Source organism: Cornus florida, unplaced genomic scaffold (genome assembly GCF_030987335.1).
Source record: "Cornus florida cultivar Cherokee Brave unplaced genomic scaffold, ASM3098733v1 CherokeeBrave_3.0.0_Hap2_Chr07, whole genome shotgun sequence".
Lineage (NCBI taxonomy): Eukaryota > Viridiplantae > Streptophyta > Magnoliopsida > Cornales > Cornaceae > Cornus > Cornus florida.
The window spans coordinates 1695585-1713642 of NW_026775577.1; the positions used below are offsets into that span (position 1 = coordinate 1695585).

The 18058-nt window shown below is 34.6% G+C and overlaps 2 protein-coding genes across 4 annotated transcripts; both read left to right on the top strand.

The window, feature by feature from the left end:
- Positions 1 to 414: 414 nt before the first annotated feature.
- LOC132315688 (serine/threonine protein phosphatase 2A 57 kDa regulatory subunit B' theta isoform-like) lies at positions 415 to 8338 on the top strand. Of its 3 annotated transcripts, none has more exons than XM_059814036.1 (4): positions 415 to 749; positions 859 to 975; positions 1211 to 2747; positions 7635 to 8338. In XM_059814036.1, the coding sequence occupies exons 3-4, from the start codon at positions 1533 to 1535 to the stop codon at positions 7989 to 7991; spliced, it is 1572 nt and encodes a 523-aa protein (XP_059670019.1). In that variant the 5' UTR covers positions 415 to 749; positions 859 to 975; positions 1211 to 1532; the 3' UTR covers positions 7992 to 8338. The 3 variants fall into 3 exon arrangements, with proteins under 3 accessions (XP_059670019.1, XP_059670018.1, XP_059670020.1); XM_059814035.1 differs by having other exon boundaries at positions 415 to 745; XM_059814037.1 differs by lacking the exon at positions 859 to 975 and having other exon boundaries at positions 415 to 745.
- A 2534-nt stretch (positions 8339 to 10872) lies between these two features.
- Positions 10873 to 16792, top strand: LOC132315690 (probable carboxylesterase 11). Its single transcript, XM_059814038.1, has 2 exons — positions 10873 to 11943; positions 15898 to 16792. The coding sequence occupies exons 1-2, from the start codon at positions 11156 to 11158 to the stop codon at positions 16433 to 16435; spliced, it is 1326 nt and encodes a 441-aa protein (XP_059670021.1). The 5' UTR covers positions 10873 to 11155; the 3' UTR covers positions 16436 to 16792.
- The last annotated feature ends 1266 nt before the right edge of the window (positions 16793 to 18058 follow it).

An 18058-nucleotide genomic window follows, 5' to 3' on the forward strand; every position in this document is an offset into this window, starting at 1 on the left:
ATCTTGATGAAAAAGTAATTTGGAATAAATGGATGAGTATGTAGTATTACTTAACAACTTGAATTTTTCAGTAAATTGGTAAGCGCCAACCTGTTATAATTAGTATCAAAGTCAGACCCAATTCTTGATCCAATGTCACGGATGTCCGGGCAAGTACTCCCGGTAGGCAAGATGGCCCGAGCAGTAAAGAATGTAACAAAGGTCATTTGTCCCGCATCGAATTCAAATAGAAAATAATTGGGTATAAATGAATGGATATGTAATATTACCCAACAACTTGAAGTTTTGAATAAATGAATAAGCCCTCTGGACTATGCACCTCTGTATTGAATGCACAATGCTAGAAGAGTGTTTTGAGTATTTTCTAAACTTTTAAGGGCCATTTTGGTCACAACGAATGAGTGTTCTCTCTCTAAATGGAGAGAGACCCAAAAGTAAGAAGAATAAAAGGGAGTAGTGTTTTGAGGTTGAAATTCCTGAGAAAAAATAAAAAAAATTAAAAAAAAAAAAAGCGCAGAAGGAAAGTTAGAAAGAAAATCGAAAAGAAAATAACATTAACTACATAATTCTAGCGAAACCCAACACATCATCAACATCAACAACAACCATCCGAGATTGCTTTTCTCTAACCCCCATCTTCCTTCTCTCCTTCACTCCTTTCCTCAGTTGTCTGTTTTCAGATTTCGATCACCGGCTGTACACACAAACTTCTCTTTTATAAGCTGGGCTTTTCCAAAATCTCTATGTAGGTATCAACAGCTATAATCTATTTCTATATGTGTATTGTTAAATGGGACTTTAAATTTCTTTAATCTATATTCCTTTGTTTATTTATTATTATTTTAAATACTTTTGTAGGTGATTCTTGATATAGAATGCTATATGGGTGTTGTAGATCATACCCAGATCTTGTTTTCTTTTGATCTAGCTGAATAGCTGTGAATTTTTGTGTGAAACTGAAGAGAGAGAAATGAGGTGAGTGTACATCTTGCTTTTCCTTTATATTTTGAACACCATATAAAGTCAAAATCCTGGAGTTAAATTTTAGTAATCTGGAAATACTACTGCACATGCTATGTGATTTGATGTTTGCGCATCTGGGTTTTTTTAAATGATGAACATCATATGAATTTTTATTTTAAGAAAGGGTAACCGAAAGCTGCGATTTTTCTTTTGGTTGACTTGATATGAAATTCAATTTTTATTTCAGATTTCTCGCCATTTGAAGAGGGTTTGATTTGTTCTGCTTAAATGAGAAGGAGATTCATTCATTAGACTGGTACACCTTTGGATTATATGGAACATGCATCTGGGTTTATGACGGAGAAGAGGATAAGAAGCTTATTGTGGTGATTAGATGCTGAGTGTATTGCGAACGTTGGGTCAATTGGTTTTGCTGCATCTGGGTTCATGTGCTTTTGCTGATATTTTATCCATCCTTAATCATTGATGATGTGCCTTTTGCATTGAAAATTCTTTGATCAGTGTCGTGTTTTTGTTTTCACTCGAAAAGTTTGTGGTTCATTGAAGTTATGATCAAACAGATACTTAATAGGCTCCCACGGAAGCCATCTAAGTCGGGTGAAAATCGTGATGGGGGAACCTCTACCTCTTCTTCGTATGCTTCTACTAGTTCAAGAAGCAATGATCTAGCAAATAATCAGTCCAGGAACTCAAATGCTGCATCTCATCCGGCTCTTAATGCTACTTCAAATTCAGGAGTGAATCATGGAAATAAGCTCCCCCAAGCTCTAAATGCAAGGGTAAATGGGGATTCAACAATTTCTTCATATGAAGCTTTGCCTAGTTTTAGAGATGTTCCAAACTCTGAGAAGCAGAACTTGTTCATTAAAAAGCTGAACTTGTGCTGTTTTGTCTTTGACTTTACTGACCCAACAAAGAATTTGAAAGAAAAGGACATCAAGAGGCAGACTTTGGTGGAGCTTGTTGATTATGTTACTTCTGCAAATGGGAAATTCACAGAAACTGTCATGCAAGAAATGGTAAGGATGGTATCCATAAATTTGTTTAGGACACTCACTGCTCAACCTCGTGAGAACAAAGTTTTAGAAGCTTTTGATTTAGAAGAAGAGGAGCCTGTGATGGACCCATCATGGCCTCACTTGCAAATTGTGTATGAATTCCTTCTCAGGTTTGTGGCATCACCTGAGACGGATGCAAAATTGGCGAAGCGGTATGTTGATCACTCTTTTGTTCTGAGGTTGTTAGATCTCTTTGATTCAGAGGATCCAAGAGAGAGGGACTACCTGAAAACTGTTCTGCACCGTATATATGGCAAGTTTATGGTGCACCGCCCATTCATTAGAAAAGCAATCAACAACATTTTCTTTCATTTTATTTTTGAAACTGAGAAGCATAATGGAATCGCAGAGCTGTTAGAAATTTTGGGCAGTATAATCAATGGGTTTGCTTTGCCTCTGAAAGAAGAGCACAAACTCTTTCTTGTTCGAGCATTGATTCCACTTCACAAACCAAAATGCATACCCATGTACCATCAGCAGTTATCTTACTGCATCACACAATTTGTGGAGAAAGACTGCAAACTTGCTGATACTGTTATAAGGGGTTTATTAAAGTATTGGCCGGTCACAAATAGTTCAAAGGAGGTCATGTTTTTAGGTGAGCTGGAGGAGGTCTTAGAAGCAACTCAGCCTCCAGAGTTCCAGCGTTGTATGGTACCTTTGTTTCGCCAGGTTGCTCGTTGCTTGAGCAGTTCACACTTTCAGGTACAGATTTGTTATTTTGATCATTGTTCTTTTAGCTTGTTTCTTCCCACACTTGTTATCTTTGGCAATTTATAAAAGAGTACTGCTAGGGATCAAATTTCTTTCTAATATACAAACTGTCGCTAGGGACTGGATTCATCCAGTATGCCAAGCAATTTTCTTGGATCATACTTCCACCATGTATGCACAGTTAGCATATTACACTGCCGAATGGTGTATTTGCAACTTTCCCTCCTTGTTCTCTGTGTGTTGCAGCCTTTCTAGGACACTTATGCATTCATCAGTAGCAGACTGAAAACAAATTTTGCTAAAATTTAACTTGGCTTCTTGTTGATGTGTTGTGTAATTATTGAAACCCTGAAATTCTATTAACAATGCAGCTTTTAACAGATTGTAGTTTACAAAATTACAAAGAAAGTAGAAGCTATATGTAAGGGAATCAAATCTAAGAAATTTCGACCCAATATTACTCTGAATAGCGAACAATATAATGAAATTATACCAACCGTTTTAAACATAGCCCTTAAATTATGTCCCAATTAGGAATGAATATTTATACGTCCCATATATTTTGAAACCACCTCTAAACTCGAGTTGGTTGCAAGAGGAGTTTAGAATTCCTGCTTGTTTGAAGACGGAAGATGATGGTAGGTGCTCATGCTTTACCTTGAATATATAACTATTACAATATTTTGATGGGTAGGATGCTCTTCTTGTCTGTTAAAGCGACCCTTGGAGAAGGATGAGATTCTCAACCTGTAGAACAAATAAACACAAAAATGGGCTTAAGAAAATGAGCTCATGAACTTCTTTAGTTTTGCAAATTACTGGGTAACAGAATAGGTTGTTAAGTTTTAGCTAGTGAATTAGTCTTTTGATTGCATGGTTCCATAATCAAACAGTTACATTATTCTCTGCTATAGTAATTTTTTGTGACAACACCTGGATTTCTATAATAAAATAACACATCAGATGGTAATAACAGAAATAACCTAATATTGCTCGGCCACTAGTGGGCTATGCGTCACTAAGATCTATTCCTAATAATCCAAATGCAAATTAAGATGTCACAAAGGGAAGCAGATTTGATCTCCAATAGGGGAAATATAACATTTATATTGAAGGTATAAAAACTTATAAAACTCTCTCTTTTTTTTTTTTTTTAATAAGTGTAAAAACTTATAAAACCGATCATATAGCATAGAAATTTATTGGTTATATGGGTTGCAGGGATCAGATTAAATAAAAACTACAGTGGGATACAACTAACAATGGTGGCATCAAGCTGAAAAACTGTTTTGAAGGGCTAGTAATGGCTTCATAATTTTTGAGACTCAAAACTGTTTAAATATGAAACAGTTTCACGTGAAATAAGATGGTTTCCGACAGCCATCCAGCCATTTGAGCTAATTAGGTAGGTTGGTGCTTATTTTTTGAAAAGTCAAGGATGATGATGGTGGTGGTGGTGGTGCACTGGTGCTTATTTCAAAAGTGGGATTGATACAAATTGAAGTCACATTTTAATTGGAAATCTTGTTTGAGCTAAGTATTAGAAGTTGGTGTAAATAGATTACAGTATTAAAATTGGCAATATTTGGAAATCAGAAAAGATTGGTATAATGAATTTTGTCTGCTTCTCTTTAAGTGGTGATCAATGTTATGAGATCACTCAGAGAAGTACTAATTATAAACTTTGGCTGTCCTACCTTATGGTAAAGGAGGCTCAGCATATGTTCTGAAACTTCTTAGATTCTCAAGAAACTTAACTGATCTGAATGTCTATTTTCCATCTTTATAGAGTTCATATTGAAATCAGTCAAAGATATTTTGATTAAATTCTAGACTGGCGTACAGCAGTGAGTCTAGCATATGTTCTGAATCTTCTTATATTACCATAAATCTCAACCGGATTTATACATTTTAATTTTATTAAAACCTGCATTTCTATGAGAGAGAGAGGGAGAGGTTAATTATCTCTATTGCCTATATTTCTTCAAGTGCTTTTCCACTTTTCATTTTTTCATGTTGATGCATGTGTTTGTTTCCATGTTAATTTCATTTGCCTTAGGTGTTTATGAGATGGCAGCTGATTGTTGACTTTGGCTTCAACATTTGTTGATCTAGTATCTCATTCTTTTCCTGGGTACAGGGCGCTTGCTTGATGTCTTCTTATTTGTTTAATCGTTCAATGATGAATATAATTTGGATTTTGGGAGAGATGAGGTTGAGAAATTTAATAAGATGGTTATTATGTGGGAATGTACATGGTAAGGGGGGGTGAAATCTGAAATATAAAGGTGATGGTCCATGCAGTGGATCCATACAATTTGCTAACCGGGACTAATAACTCTAAGCAAGCTAGTTCTGTAGTGTTAGGATTGTTTTCCCCCATATTACAAACACTATCATATTCTCCTCCAAAAAATTGGTCATCTTTGTATGCGTCAACTCTCTGCAATCATAATTAATATCTTTGCCAAATTGCAGAACTTTATTGGTGATTTTTTCCCAAGTTTGTCAATATCATTTTAATACTTTTTTATTTTATTTGTTTATTATTATTATTTTTTTATTTTTATAAATTTATTTTAACACTTGATTTAATATCATACGAATAGACCCTACTTCTAAAAGCTATATGGAATCTGAATCGTTTTCCATTCTAGATATCCTATGGGTATCTGGTAGGACTTGTTGATTATGAACAAGGATATATTCAGTCATAGGATATAAACTTGGTTCCATAAGCTTTTTCTCTAATAAAATTTAGAACAACTTACTTTTTATGCCATCTATTAGAAAACATACTGGCAACAGATTACTGTCTACCCATCTACGACAAGGACCATGTAGTTAAATCTCGACTATGTCTTAGATATTGAGTGATATTTCAGATATCTTCAATACAATTTTGAAAAATAACTTTCTGCTGGTACTATTTGATGTCACCATTTGTAATTTTGGACAAGCTTTTAATTCCTAACGGCAACATGTGTAGTGTATTGTTTTAACTTCCGAAGGCTGAGACAAATAATTTTTTTTTAGTACGACTGAGTGATTATTTGGTACCTAAGTAGTAAATTCACGTACACTAGTCATACTAAGTTAGTAAATTTGTGACTCTTTTCAAATGTACAAAACATACTTCCAGTCTTGTTACATTCATTTCTTTTTGAAACTTTTCAAATTTGCTATTGTTGTTACAAATGATAATCCTACAGGCATCTCCTTGCTAATGGACGGGTATGATGCATTATAGTCAATGGTTAAGATTTAGTATAAAACTATCCACTTCCATATCTTCTTAAATCTTCTCCGATCTACCAACTTTTACAAATTCTTTCATGTTCTAGAATCCTTCCTCTCTACAACACTCCATAGTTCCTTATTATAATTTATATCTAGTTTTATAATATTGAAATGCAAATATACGAGACATGAGAGAAGAAAAATAGTATATGTGTGGTCAAATACCATAAAATATCTGTATTCTTGTGTACTATAATTTACTAACTATGTTTGGTACTTGTAGTTAATTAAGTATTAGTGGTTTAACATTGATTGATCCACAACCCATATATTGCATGCTTGGGCTATTAATGCACTGGTATTGCAATATTTTGATTTTAACTTGATGCAGTCTAATTTCAATGAATTCAAGGTTTTGTTTCAATTTTTCCAAATTTCATTTGATCTCCATTTTATTCTCACAATTTCTATACTTATCGTTGTTCTTGTACCTTTTGTGGTGTCTCAAGTCTACCACGGCTTGCAAGTGCCTTCTCTTGATCTCTAATCCATGTCCTTATCGGTATTTTTATATTTTGGAATCTCAGTATGATAGTTGGTATCATGCTGTTAAAACTGTCAGTACCATACTATAGTCATGTGAAGCAGCTATAGCATGAAAACCTTCAACTCAGATTCAGAGCAATTTGGCAAGCTTGCTAATGTCATTTGAACCCAAGTTAGCTTGCCACTTCTGGACTCGTTTTTGACTGCTCAATCTCCTTTTCACTCTCTCAGTGATCAAACTTTAAACTGGTTTTACTTCGGATTTCAGAATAACACACACAATCATAACCCAAGATAAGAAGACTGATGTTCCCTCCACTGGACATCCAGAGAGAACCACAAGAGCGTATGACATCTCCAGCTCTTTGCACCAACACCAACTCAATCTTGACAAGTTGACCTTACAACACAAATTTTCTTCAAAGTGAGACAATGGTACTCTTGACCAACAAACTTGCTTTGCCTCCAAACTGCAAAGACAGTTGCGAGCAGGGTGCAAGTGAGAGACAATCTCGAACACTGCTCTTCATCAGACCAAAAACCAATGGTGGCTTTTGTAAGTAACCTACCAAAAGCTTTCATCCCAATAACGAAGAGTGAAGATGAAAAAGGAATCATCTCCTTGGCTGAGACCCCGTCAACTTCCTCTAAGCCCACAAAAAATTCGGACCTTAAGTAGAACATGACAAGGTCATTAAGAGAGATATCTGTCTCACCTCCATTATGTTCATTTTGGAAATGGCTATCAATTTCTAGTAGAAGTCACTTCAGCCCCTTAGTTAATGATCTTCACAGCAGGTCACTTAGTTGTATCCTTCGTTGTTCTCATTGCTGTACGCTAAACATTTCAGAAACTTAAAGGTGAACAAGAATACCAACTTGAAAAATGGTTTACTGAGTTTAATTTATTTGTTTCCAAACTTCTCCTCCCAGCACCTTTGATTAATGAGGACCACATTTGGTACCTTTGCTCCGAAACACATGCCGACACTGCTGCTGCACAATTTCATGAAACCAAATATATAGTAGTACTTGTTTGATGGTGCACTTAGAGAATTTTGTTGTCATTTTATTCAATTCCTGTATTTGCAGGTGGCAGAGAGAGCTTTGTTCTTATGGAACAATGATCACATTGAAAACCTAATCAAGCAAAACCGCAAGGTTATACTGCCAATTATCTTCCCTGCCTTGGAGAGAAATGCAAGAAACCACTGGAATCAGGCAGTACAGAGCTTAACATTAAATGTCCGCAAAATCTTCTCCGACATTGATCCTGAGCTCTTTGAGGAGTGCTCGCTGAAGTTTCAGGAAGATGAAGCCCGAGAACAAGATGTTAAGTTGAAACGCGAAGCCACATGGAAACGCTTAGAAGAGATTGCTGCAATGAAAGCTGCAAGTAACGAACCAGTGCTTGTGCCGCGAAAGATGCCTCACACCCTGTCTGGCTAGAGAGATCAGAGACGAAAGAATGGTTATCATGATTTAAAAGGTGTCTATCACCAGGTGGTGTTTGTTCATTCTGGAATTTTTTGTTTATCAGGTCACGCAAGGTGAAAGTACACCAATGTCAGGGTACGAACTCGCCCAATTCGGATTAGAGGGGAGGCCTGTATATATGGAATTGGTTGACAAAGTAAATTGGTTTCATGTTGCTGCTTTGCACACCCCTAGGGAGAATATTTGGTTAGTGAATTTGGCCATTTTGTATTTAGTGTTTAAAAGGGTGACATGGATACAGCTTCATTTTGCAGATTTTGAATTTGGTTTAATTAATGTACTATTGATTTTGAATTATCTATACATATACATATATATATATATACATATATATATATACATGTATAGAGGTGTCATCATGCTATGTTACTTCTGTAATAGGGACTGTTACTTAATTATGATTTTGTTTGTAGATTACTTGATAAAACTGAATTGATTCGAACTGTAAACAATATTGCATGAGCTACTAGTATTTTATTTTAATTATTTACTTATTATAATAATATTTTTTTTATTTTATCTTTTTGGCAGGTCATGAGCTACTTGTCTCACTAGTAGATGAATTTTAAAAGCTCTCTTTTTCTGTTAAGGTACTCTCATTTTATTTTATATTAATATGAACACCTTAGGCAACCTATGGGTTTTTTAAATTATTTTATTTTATTTATTATTATTATTTTTATATATATAAAGGGGTAGCATCAACTTCATCACATTTGTTACGCATCTAATTAGCAAGTTAATTGGATGGCAAGTATTTGTCCCATTCATGACTTGTATTTTAATCTTAATCAAATATCTGAATAGATCTCTAATATAATCTAGGAGGTTATGATGTCAACCTAAACATATGTCCAACAAAAACTTGTTATTAAGGTTCTGTTTTGTTTTGACGTAAAATATTTTTTTATTTTTATTTTTTTTGGTGTTTGTTCAAGGTTTAGGAAAATTGATGGATAAATTATTTTTGTTAAATTTTAATATATATTTTTTTCATAAATATTTTCGACAATTAAACACCAAAAAATAAATAAAAAATAAAAAATTTTTGATGGCCAAGTGTAATTTGATTTTCCCATATTCACATATTACAGAGCTAATAAATTTTGTATGATAATATATCCATCTTTTGATAATATATAATCTTCGATTAATTGTCTTTGACAAGTTAATTATGCAAGCCAAAACAAGTTAATCCAAATTTTAGATCCTTCTCTTCTACAACTTATTCTTAAATAACAGTTTTGTTCTATAATTTATTAAATCAATAAAGCACTTATATTCCATTTACTAATAATACATAGTATGCACGGTAAAAAGGATTAAATGGTTATTCTTAGGCTGAACCAAATAGATCTCTTGTATGTATATTTATTGTGATTCGAAGTTTTTTTTTTTTTTTTTTTTAAGAAACTCGAGTTATTTATCCCTTGCGTTGGCTCAAACTTTTACCTTTCACTTGGAAGGTAGAGGAGGTTAAAAATTATAAGTTCAAAATCAAAAATAATCTCTCCATATAAGAGTAAAATTGCATTTATTTAATTATTTTTAGACCTCACGAATAAAGCCTTGGCGTAAAATATTTTTATTCAAAAAAAATATTTTTTATGTAATTTTTTTTGTATTTTTATTTTTCAAAGGCAAAGGTTTATGTCCAGGTTAAAGTCAAGTCTATCGAAAGTGTAAAATAAATTGTTTAAATAAATTATTTTCGTTAAATTTTAATATATATTTTTTTGATAAATATTTTACGACAATCAAATACAAAAAAATAAAAAAATATTTTTAAAAAAATATTTTACTCACAACTTATATAAATTTTGTTGAATAAAAAATCAAAGCTTTATTCAACCTAAATTTTAATTTCCATGAACAACTAGTTAGGTTATCCATAAAATATGTCCAACTTGTATTTGAGCTCAATCCAAAACAAAACTTACAAATATAGAAATACGTAGAAGATTAATTGGTATATAATATGGTTCATTTCGGAATATTCAACTTACAATATCCTTTACAAATCAAGAATTGAATGCGACGTGAGAGAGAGTGAGGAGGTGGTGCCACTTGAGTGACTATTTTGACCCTGGATCTGAATGGGGTTTGAGCTGGAGACAAGTAATAATGCAGAGAATGATGGGATATCTTCTAGTATTAAAAGCTTATAATTTCAGAACACGACATGGAACATGATTTGATTCATTGGCAATCCTTAAAATTTCCCAAACATTCTATAATTAAATATAATTCTATAATGCATAGTTTGGATTCAACATCCAACTATTCACGTTACTCAATTATTATATTCGAAATTCACATCATTATGTGAATCCTCAAATACAACACCATGTAACATGTGCATGTATAAGTGATCTATATTTACATTCTATCATCATCACATGGCAAAATTGAATTCCCTTCGAGACCAAGAGAGAATTATGTGTCTTGATCTTGCGTCACTAGTGTATCACTATATTTAGTATAAATGCATAAAAAATTTATTATATAAACGATACAATTATATAAGTGATATGAAATTATTACATAAGAAATTATCGGATTCCTCACCTCACAATTAAGTTTCGAACTAAATGGAGTGATTAACTGACACATTAGAGGATTGCGATTCGGATTTCTCACCTTTTAGGTGTAGCAAATTCATCCATCTCGGGATGTACATTAGGACTTTTTAGTCTTTTCATTTAAAAGACTCCAGCATTGCAGAGAAAATGGTTGCAGAGGATAGCAACCCCTTCACGAGATCATCACATGTGACTTGTCACCAATCAATTGGCGTAACGTTGCATGTATGTATGTATGCATGTATAAGTGTGGGCATCACGCACCTCAGCACACGTCAGCCCCTTTCTCTCTCTAGCCTCTCCATCTTTCTCTCTCTCCGCCATTGAAACATTGGATTGAAGTAATCTTTTGTGAAAGGTTGATTATAGAAAACTCAATTTTTCATTGGCTTTACTTCAAAATCAATGGAATTGTAATCTGTAACAAGCCTTGAACTTTATCATCATCAGAAATTCATCACACAACACAGAAATTCTAGAGAGGGAGAGGAGGAGAGCAGGTGTGCAGATGTAGAGAGAGAGAGACAGACAGAAATGCCAAGCGTTGCTGTGAAGCTCTACAGCGTGTTCTTCAAATTCCTTCTCAAACACCGTTTACAGAACCGAATTCAGAGCTCTCAGGATGAGAGTGACCACCCCTTCGGCGTCACGTCGCGGCCCGAGGAGTCCATCGCCGCCGTCAACCCTTCTTTTACCGACGGTGTCGCCACCAAGGACATCCACATCGACCCCTTTACCTCTCTCTCCATCCGAATCTTCCTTCCCGATTCGTGCTTAGTCTCGCTCGATTCAGATTCTAAGTCGCAATCGAAACCTAAGGTTAGGGCTACAACGAGATCTGCTCCGAATGATCCAAATCATACGGAGAATTATAGAAGGAATAGTTATAGTTGTAGTAATGAAGATTTGAATTCGAAGTCGGAGAGTGGTGTTTACAGAGGCTACTCGCCGTCGATTGACAATTGTCGGAAATTGCCGGTGATGTTGCAATTTCACGGCGGGGGGTTTGTGAGTGGGAGCAATGATTCGGTGGCGAACGACTTCTTCTGTCGGCGGATAGCAAAATTGTGTGATGTGATTGTTCTCGCCGTCGGGTATAGGCTTGCGCCGGAGAATCGTTATCCGGCGGCCTTTGAAGATGGGTTTAAGGTGTTGCATTGGCTGGCAAAGCAGGCGAATTTGGCGGAATGTAGCAGGTCATTGGGGAACAAACGGGGCGGTGGAGCGGAATTGAAGAGATCAGATGTTCATAGGCATATTGCAGATGCATTCGGGGCCTCAACGGTGGAGCCTTGGTTGGCTGTTCATGGAGATCCTTCCAGGTAACCTTTTGATCGCATTTTCTGATCTATTTTTCTTACATTTCAAGTTTTCAATGCATCGTGTTTGTAAATTACAGAGAAAGTTGGAGTCTTATTTGATTTGTTGGAGTGTGAACTATGAACAAGTTGATTTGAATTATTGTAAGAGTTGATTACTTGTGTTACTTGTGTAGTTCATATTTCCTGTGCTTATAACTATATGCAAATGGGCACAATGCATGATTTAGTTGGATAAGCTTTTAAATTTTTTTTGCATTACTGCCCAAAAATTTATTTTTTATTTTTACTTATTTATTTTTTCGATAGGAAATTTACTTGCACAGACATGCCTTCACTAGGACTTGACCCTCAACTCCCTCTTTGAGGAGGTTCTTGTTGCACTTGATTTAGAACTTCTGGGACAACCTTTTTTTTTGGACAATGTAGCCATGGTTCAATTATGATAGTTTCTCAACTACACCAATGAAGATTCAATTTCATAACCTACAGAAAATAGTTTTTAGTGTTGGGAAAAGATACAAAAGGCAATACCAAAAATTGGAATAAGAAAGTTCTACTAAAAGAGATGGCATTATATATATATATATATATATTTTCCCTTTTCTCTTTTTCTCAAAACGGGGCTCGAACCCCTCTCCTCCCCTTTGAGGGAGGAGAGTTTATACCGTTGGGCTAATGACACATTGGTAAAGACAATATATCTTCCTCACTTTTTGAATTAGTTTTTTGAGTTTCAAAGTGCTGTACACTTGTTAAATTTTATAGTTGAATAGGAGCACGCATGCTTCTTCCTTTATTTTTTCTTTATAGGTGGCACCATGTTGCATGGCCTGTTATGAAGTCTCACGACAATACATAGTGGAGAATACCCTTTGAAATCTTTATTGACTATCAAGTCTAGTTAGAATTTTTGGTGCACCTCATGCTTTCACCTTGAATTTTTTTCTTTTTCTTTTTCTTTTTTATGTGGGGATAGACTCATAATGTTACTAGATGTCTGATTTCTATTGTTTCTGCCTTAGACTTTTTAACATAAAAAATTGTAATGATGCTGAAGTTTGGGAACTTTCTTAATATTTCCTGTTTAAGATGTATCTTGCCTCTCTGTCAGGATGAGAGGGTTTGGCGTCGAAGATTATTTACCAATTCTCTTGTAGCTTACTTGTTTCGTTCTGTTTAATTCTTCAATATTTAATTTCTTTCCTTTCCCTTTAGTTATTTATTTTATTTTTATTTTTCTTAATTGGTACTCACACCCGCATGCCTCCACCAAGGCTCTAACCCCTGACCTCCCTTTGGAAAGTAGGAGCCTGGTACCGCTTTAGTTGATTTCTCCTCCCAAAGTTCCTCTATAGGTTAAAAACATTAGCACGAACAGTTGGTTCAACAGTGCAGATGCTAGCAAATAACAGCAAAAGGCTTCCTTCCATGTTTGCAGAATAGCCAATGATTTTTTCAGCAATGTCCTGGAATCTCTGAAGTAGTTCTTCCTTTCAGTGTGTCAGACATTGTATGGGTTAGTTTAGAAATCATCTATTTAGTTTACTTTCTACCTCTCCTGGCTTTGGTGGGACGAGTGACAAAGTTCTGCTTGGTTGTGGAGTACTATTAAAACGGTCAGCTCAATGCACGAGGCCTCCTACGGGGTCTGGAGAGGGGTAGTGTATGCAGTATTAGCTCTGCCTGCAGAGAGTCTGTTTCCTGTTTTGAACCTTTGACCTTCAGGTCATAAAGGAGTAACCTTACTATGTTACTGGAACCAAATTGGACTGTCGGTCAAATCAGGAACCATCTGATTTTTATCAAACTAGTGTGAACTGACAAGGAGAATCTTAGGGATTGTGTTGAACTGGTTTACTGGTGTAAAGTTGAACTGGTTGCAACTATTGCTTTCTTTTGTAATATAAAAAAAAAAAAAAATAAAAATAAAACTTTAGTTAGAGCTTGTACAATGCATTGCATGTTGTTTACACAACTACTAATTTAGACCGACCTTTGGTAATTTCATTCCAGGGCTAATATTCATGCAAGTTAATTTTTTTTTTCCTTTCATATATGAATACTCTACTTTAATACCTATCAAAATAACATATCCTTTTAAGAAGTGGTTCAATCTATTACACAATGGTTGTACCAGTGACCCAGGAACTGCCCCCCCTCACTTGGTCAATTTCCAAGCAGTTTTTATACTGATGAACTACAAAGCACTATGTTGTTGTTCTCGAGCAGAAGTGCCGCCTACGATATTCCTAGAATTAAGTATGATAAAAGCATACGGAAAGGAAGAAGAGGGAAGGAGACAATTATTGTCTCAATTAGAATTCATTGAAATGTACCAGAGGGGACATAATACAATTGGTATGTGCAGAAGACTGAGAAAACCAATAACTTTAGGATCCAAATCCTTGGAAGAAAAGCAACTAATGAATAACAGCAAGATAATGACAAAAGAGAAATGAATTGGTAAGGATTTAGACTTGGGCTTCCATTATTCCCTAGGTTTTTCCTTCTGTTTCTTTACTTCTTCTTACCTAAAATAACTTTCTTGAATCCCAAAGTTACAGATCTTTTCATTTGTGTTCAATATGGGCTGTTCAAAAAAAAAAAAAAAAAGGGGGTTGATTGTCATTCCACTTTGGAGCAAGCCAAGATCCAGTGCTATAGAGGCCATTAATTTAAGCTTTCAAAAGAAAGTATGGTACACTAGTTTATCTGCTTTCCACTGAAGATTGAAATCATAATTAATTATATTTTTGTTTCTATAGTTTTATATTTTTTGCTGGGGTAATGGAGAGGGTGGTAATTGTAAGTTGGCAATGATTTATTTTGGGGTGGGCTTTTAGCTCAAAGCCTCAAGCAGAGTAGAAACTAAAGCAGAGTTTTTGTAGGTCGGCAAGGATTAGTTTCAAGGAGGACTCCTATAGGGTCAGTGAGTTGGTTGTGTCGACCTTACTTTGGAATCAAACCTCAATTTATAATTTAAGAAAAATAGAATAAATTTAGGTTATGCTAATAATTGGTCATTAAATCGTCAAATGAAAGGGACTCAGACTGTTGTAGGAAAGAGATGAAGATCTTGTAAATGATTTATTTCTCTTACATCTTATCCATATTTACTGAGTCATGCATGAAAAACTATGTGGAATATCAGTTTGCTAGTGAGGCATTTCGTCAGCAAGATGCCATCCAATAATTATTCCATTATAACTATCATTGGAATGAACAGATAAACTGCCTTATGGTTACGTTAATCTTCCTTCTCTGCAACATTTTTTTTTTTTTTTTTTGATAAGTAAAAGCAGCAGAAATTCTGCAACATTTACTACAATTGCAGTTGCTTTTTTATTTATTTATTTTTTCTTTTTGTCCACGTTTATTCTTTATATGTTGAGGTTGGGTCCTTTTATTTTATTTTAATTTCTTCACTCACTCCATTTGCTTATTTTTTCTTACTCATGCATGTGTGATTATGTCATTCTTCTGTTAACAATGTGGTGGTTTCATGCTTGTCAATGTTGGGCTGAGTTGTATTTTAATAAGGTTGGTGGTGTAGTTGTTATGTATCTTCTTAAAGTAAATCCCAACGAAACAAAGTTAACCAACCCACTCAGACCTGGCCTGTTGCCAGCTTTAGGAACAGGACAGCATTGTTTACTAAATAACAGATGCGCTCAATTATAATGTGCAGAATATAGTAATGTATTTGTGTGTGCTTGTGTGAACTTGCTTTCTTCTCAGCCCAAAGGCTGAAAAAGGAATTTAGAATTTGTGCAGGGCCATCAAACCTCTAACCCAATTTGATACTCTTAAAACATTATAATGTGCAGAATATAGTAATGTATTTGTGTATGCTTGTGTGAACTTGCTTTCTTCTCAGCCCAAAGGCTGAAAAAGGAATTTAGAATTTGTGCAGGGCCATCAAACCTCTAACCCAATTTGATACTCTTAAAACAGATGTCTTCTTCTTGGGGTGAGCTGTGGTGCAAACATTGCAGACTATGTGGCTCGGAAAGCCGTGGAGGCAGCGAAACTTTTAGATCCAGTCAAGGTGGTGGCGCAGGTATTGATGTATCCTTTCTTCACTGGAAGTGTTCCTACACATTCTGAGATAAAATTGGCAAACTCCTACTTCTATGACAAGGCCATGTGCATACTTGCATGGAAACTCTTTTTACCTGAGGAGGAGTTCAGCCTGGACCACTCTGCTGCCAACCCCCTTATCCCGGGTAGAGTGCCACCATTAAAGCTCATGCCCCCTACACTGACAGTGGTAGCAGAGCATGACTGGATGAGGGACCGAGCCATTGCTTACTCAGAGGAGCTCCGGAAGGTAAATGTTGATGCACCTGTTCTCGAATATAAGGATGCAGTTCATGAATTTGCAACTCTTGACATGCTCCTTAGGACCCCCCAAGCTCAGGCCTGTGCAGAGGACATTGCTATCTGGGCTAAGAAGTACATCTCACTTCGGGGCCACGAGTTTTCTTATTAAGTAGGAGAACAAGTCCAGAAACACTTGCTGCAGGACTACCATTTATCGATATCATTGCATGGCTCGGGGATTGAAGTTCGTTGAGTTGGTTGTTTCTGGCTCTAGCTCCTGGGTTATACCACAGTTTTCTTATATATATATATATATATATTCTTTGCGCTGTATCTTTATAAAATAGAGAAATTTGTTCAAGGGTAGGACTTAGTTGAGTATCTCCTGTTCAGAGCAATGCACGCCACATTTGGATTTTGGACGTCCTTGTTAACATTTTGGCGTGTGTATTAAGTTGTACCATTTCTCATGAATATAAAAAGTAATTATGAAATGTTCTTCAGTCATAAATATTTTCTTGTTCTATATCTCGCATTAGTTATAACTTTGCTATATTCATCATGGTCAATAAACAAAACCCAAAAGAAATAGTCTTGGTTGGTTTGTTTGTTTGTTTTTTTTTTTTTTTTTTTTTGGGGGATTGCATTTTCAAACTTTATTTATGACTTATGAGCATTTTTATTATGACTAGTTGATTTTTTTGTTGAAATGGCTTAATAAATGAACTTAAAAATACCATTTGGGTTCAACATTGTTTGTATTAAAATGACTTAATAAAAGAACTTAAAAGTACCTTTTCACTTCGATTTGTTCGTTTTGAAATGATTTAATAAATGAACTTAAAATTATTATTTTAATTCCAGTGGTTTGACATAAAATGACTTAATAATGAACTTAAAAATACTATTTTGTAGGAGTTCAGAGTTCAACTCGTTTGTATTGAAATAGCTTAATAAATGAACTTACAAATATTATTTTAGTTTGATTTTATCCTCAAGGCTCTTTACCCTCAGAGATGAATGGAGAAATTTGTTTCAGTATGAATGGAGAAATTTGTTTCAGGGGCATCGTATTAATTATGATAAGATAACTTTTTATTAACTAACGGTAATCAAGACAACAAGACGGAACAGAAATGCAGTGATGGTGTAATATTGAAAATTCATATATTATTTAATAATTTTTAAAACAATTGATGAAAATAAATTCGGAAACATAAAATATGTCCACTAAGAGTATTTTTGGCAATAAATTGTATTTTACATTTTCGATTTCATATGAAACACACATTGTAATATATTTTTTTGGTGGTGTAATTTATGCCAAAACAAAAACATGTTTCCGTAGCTAACTTGTTGCACAATATTTCATAAAAAAAAAATGTTTGAATTATTTTAAAAAATGGAATTTACATTATACTGATTTTCTATAAAAAAAAATTCTTACAGTTGTTTAATTACAATAATTGTAAAAAGTGAAAAAAAAACAGAGAAGAAAATAGAAAGAAAAAAGTATGAGAAATTTTAAAAGAAAAAAAAAAAAACAATCGGTAAAAGTTTGATTGAAAAAAGGTAATGCAAATATTTTGAATTTTTTTATTTTTTATTTAAAAAAAAAAGAGAGGAGAAGAATAAGAATGAAATGATCGAAAGATTTTAGAGAAACTTTATAAAAAATAAATTTTAACTTATTGGCAGAATGCCAGGAGGCAGGAGCCCTTGCTTAACTTATTGGTAATAAAATGATACTAGTATAAATGAGCTTGGAAATATTATTCCATTTCATTTAACA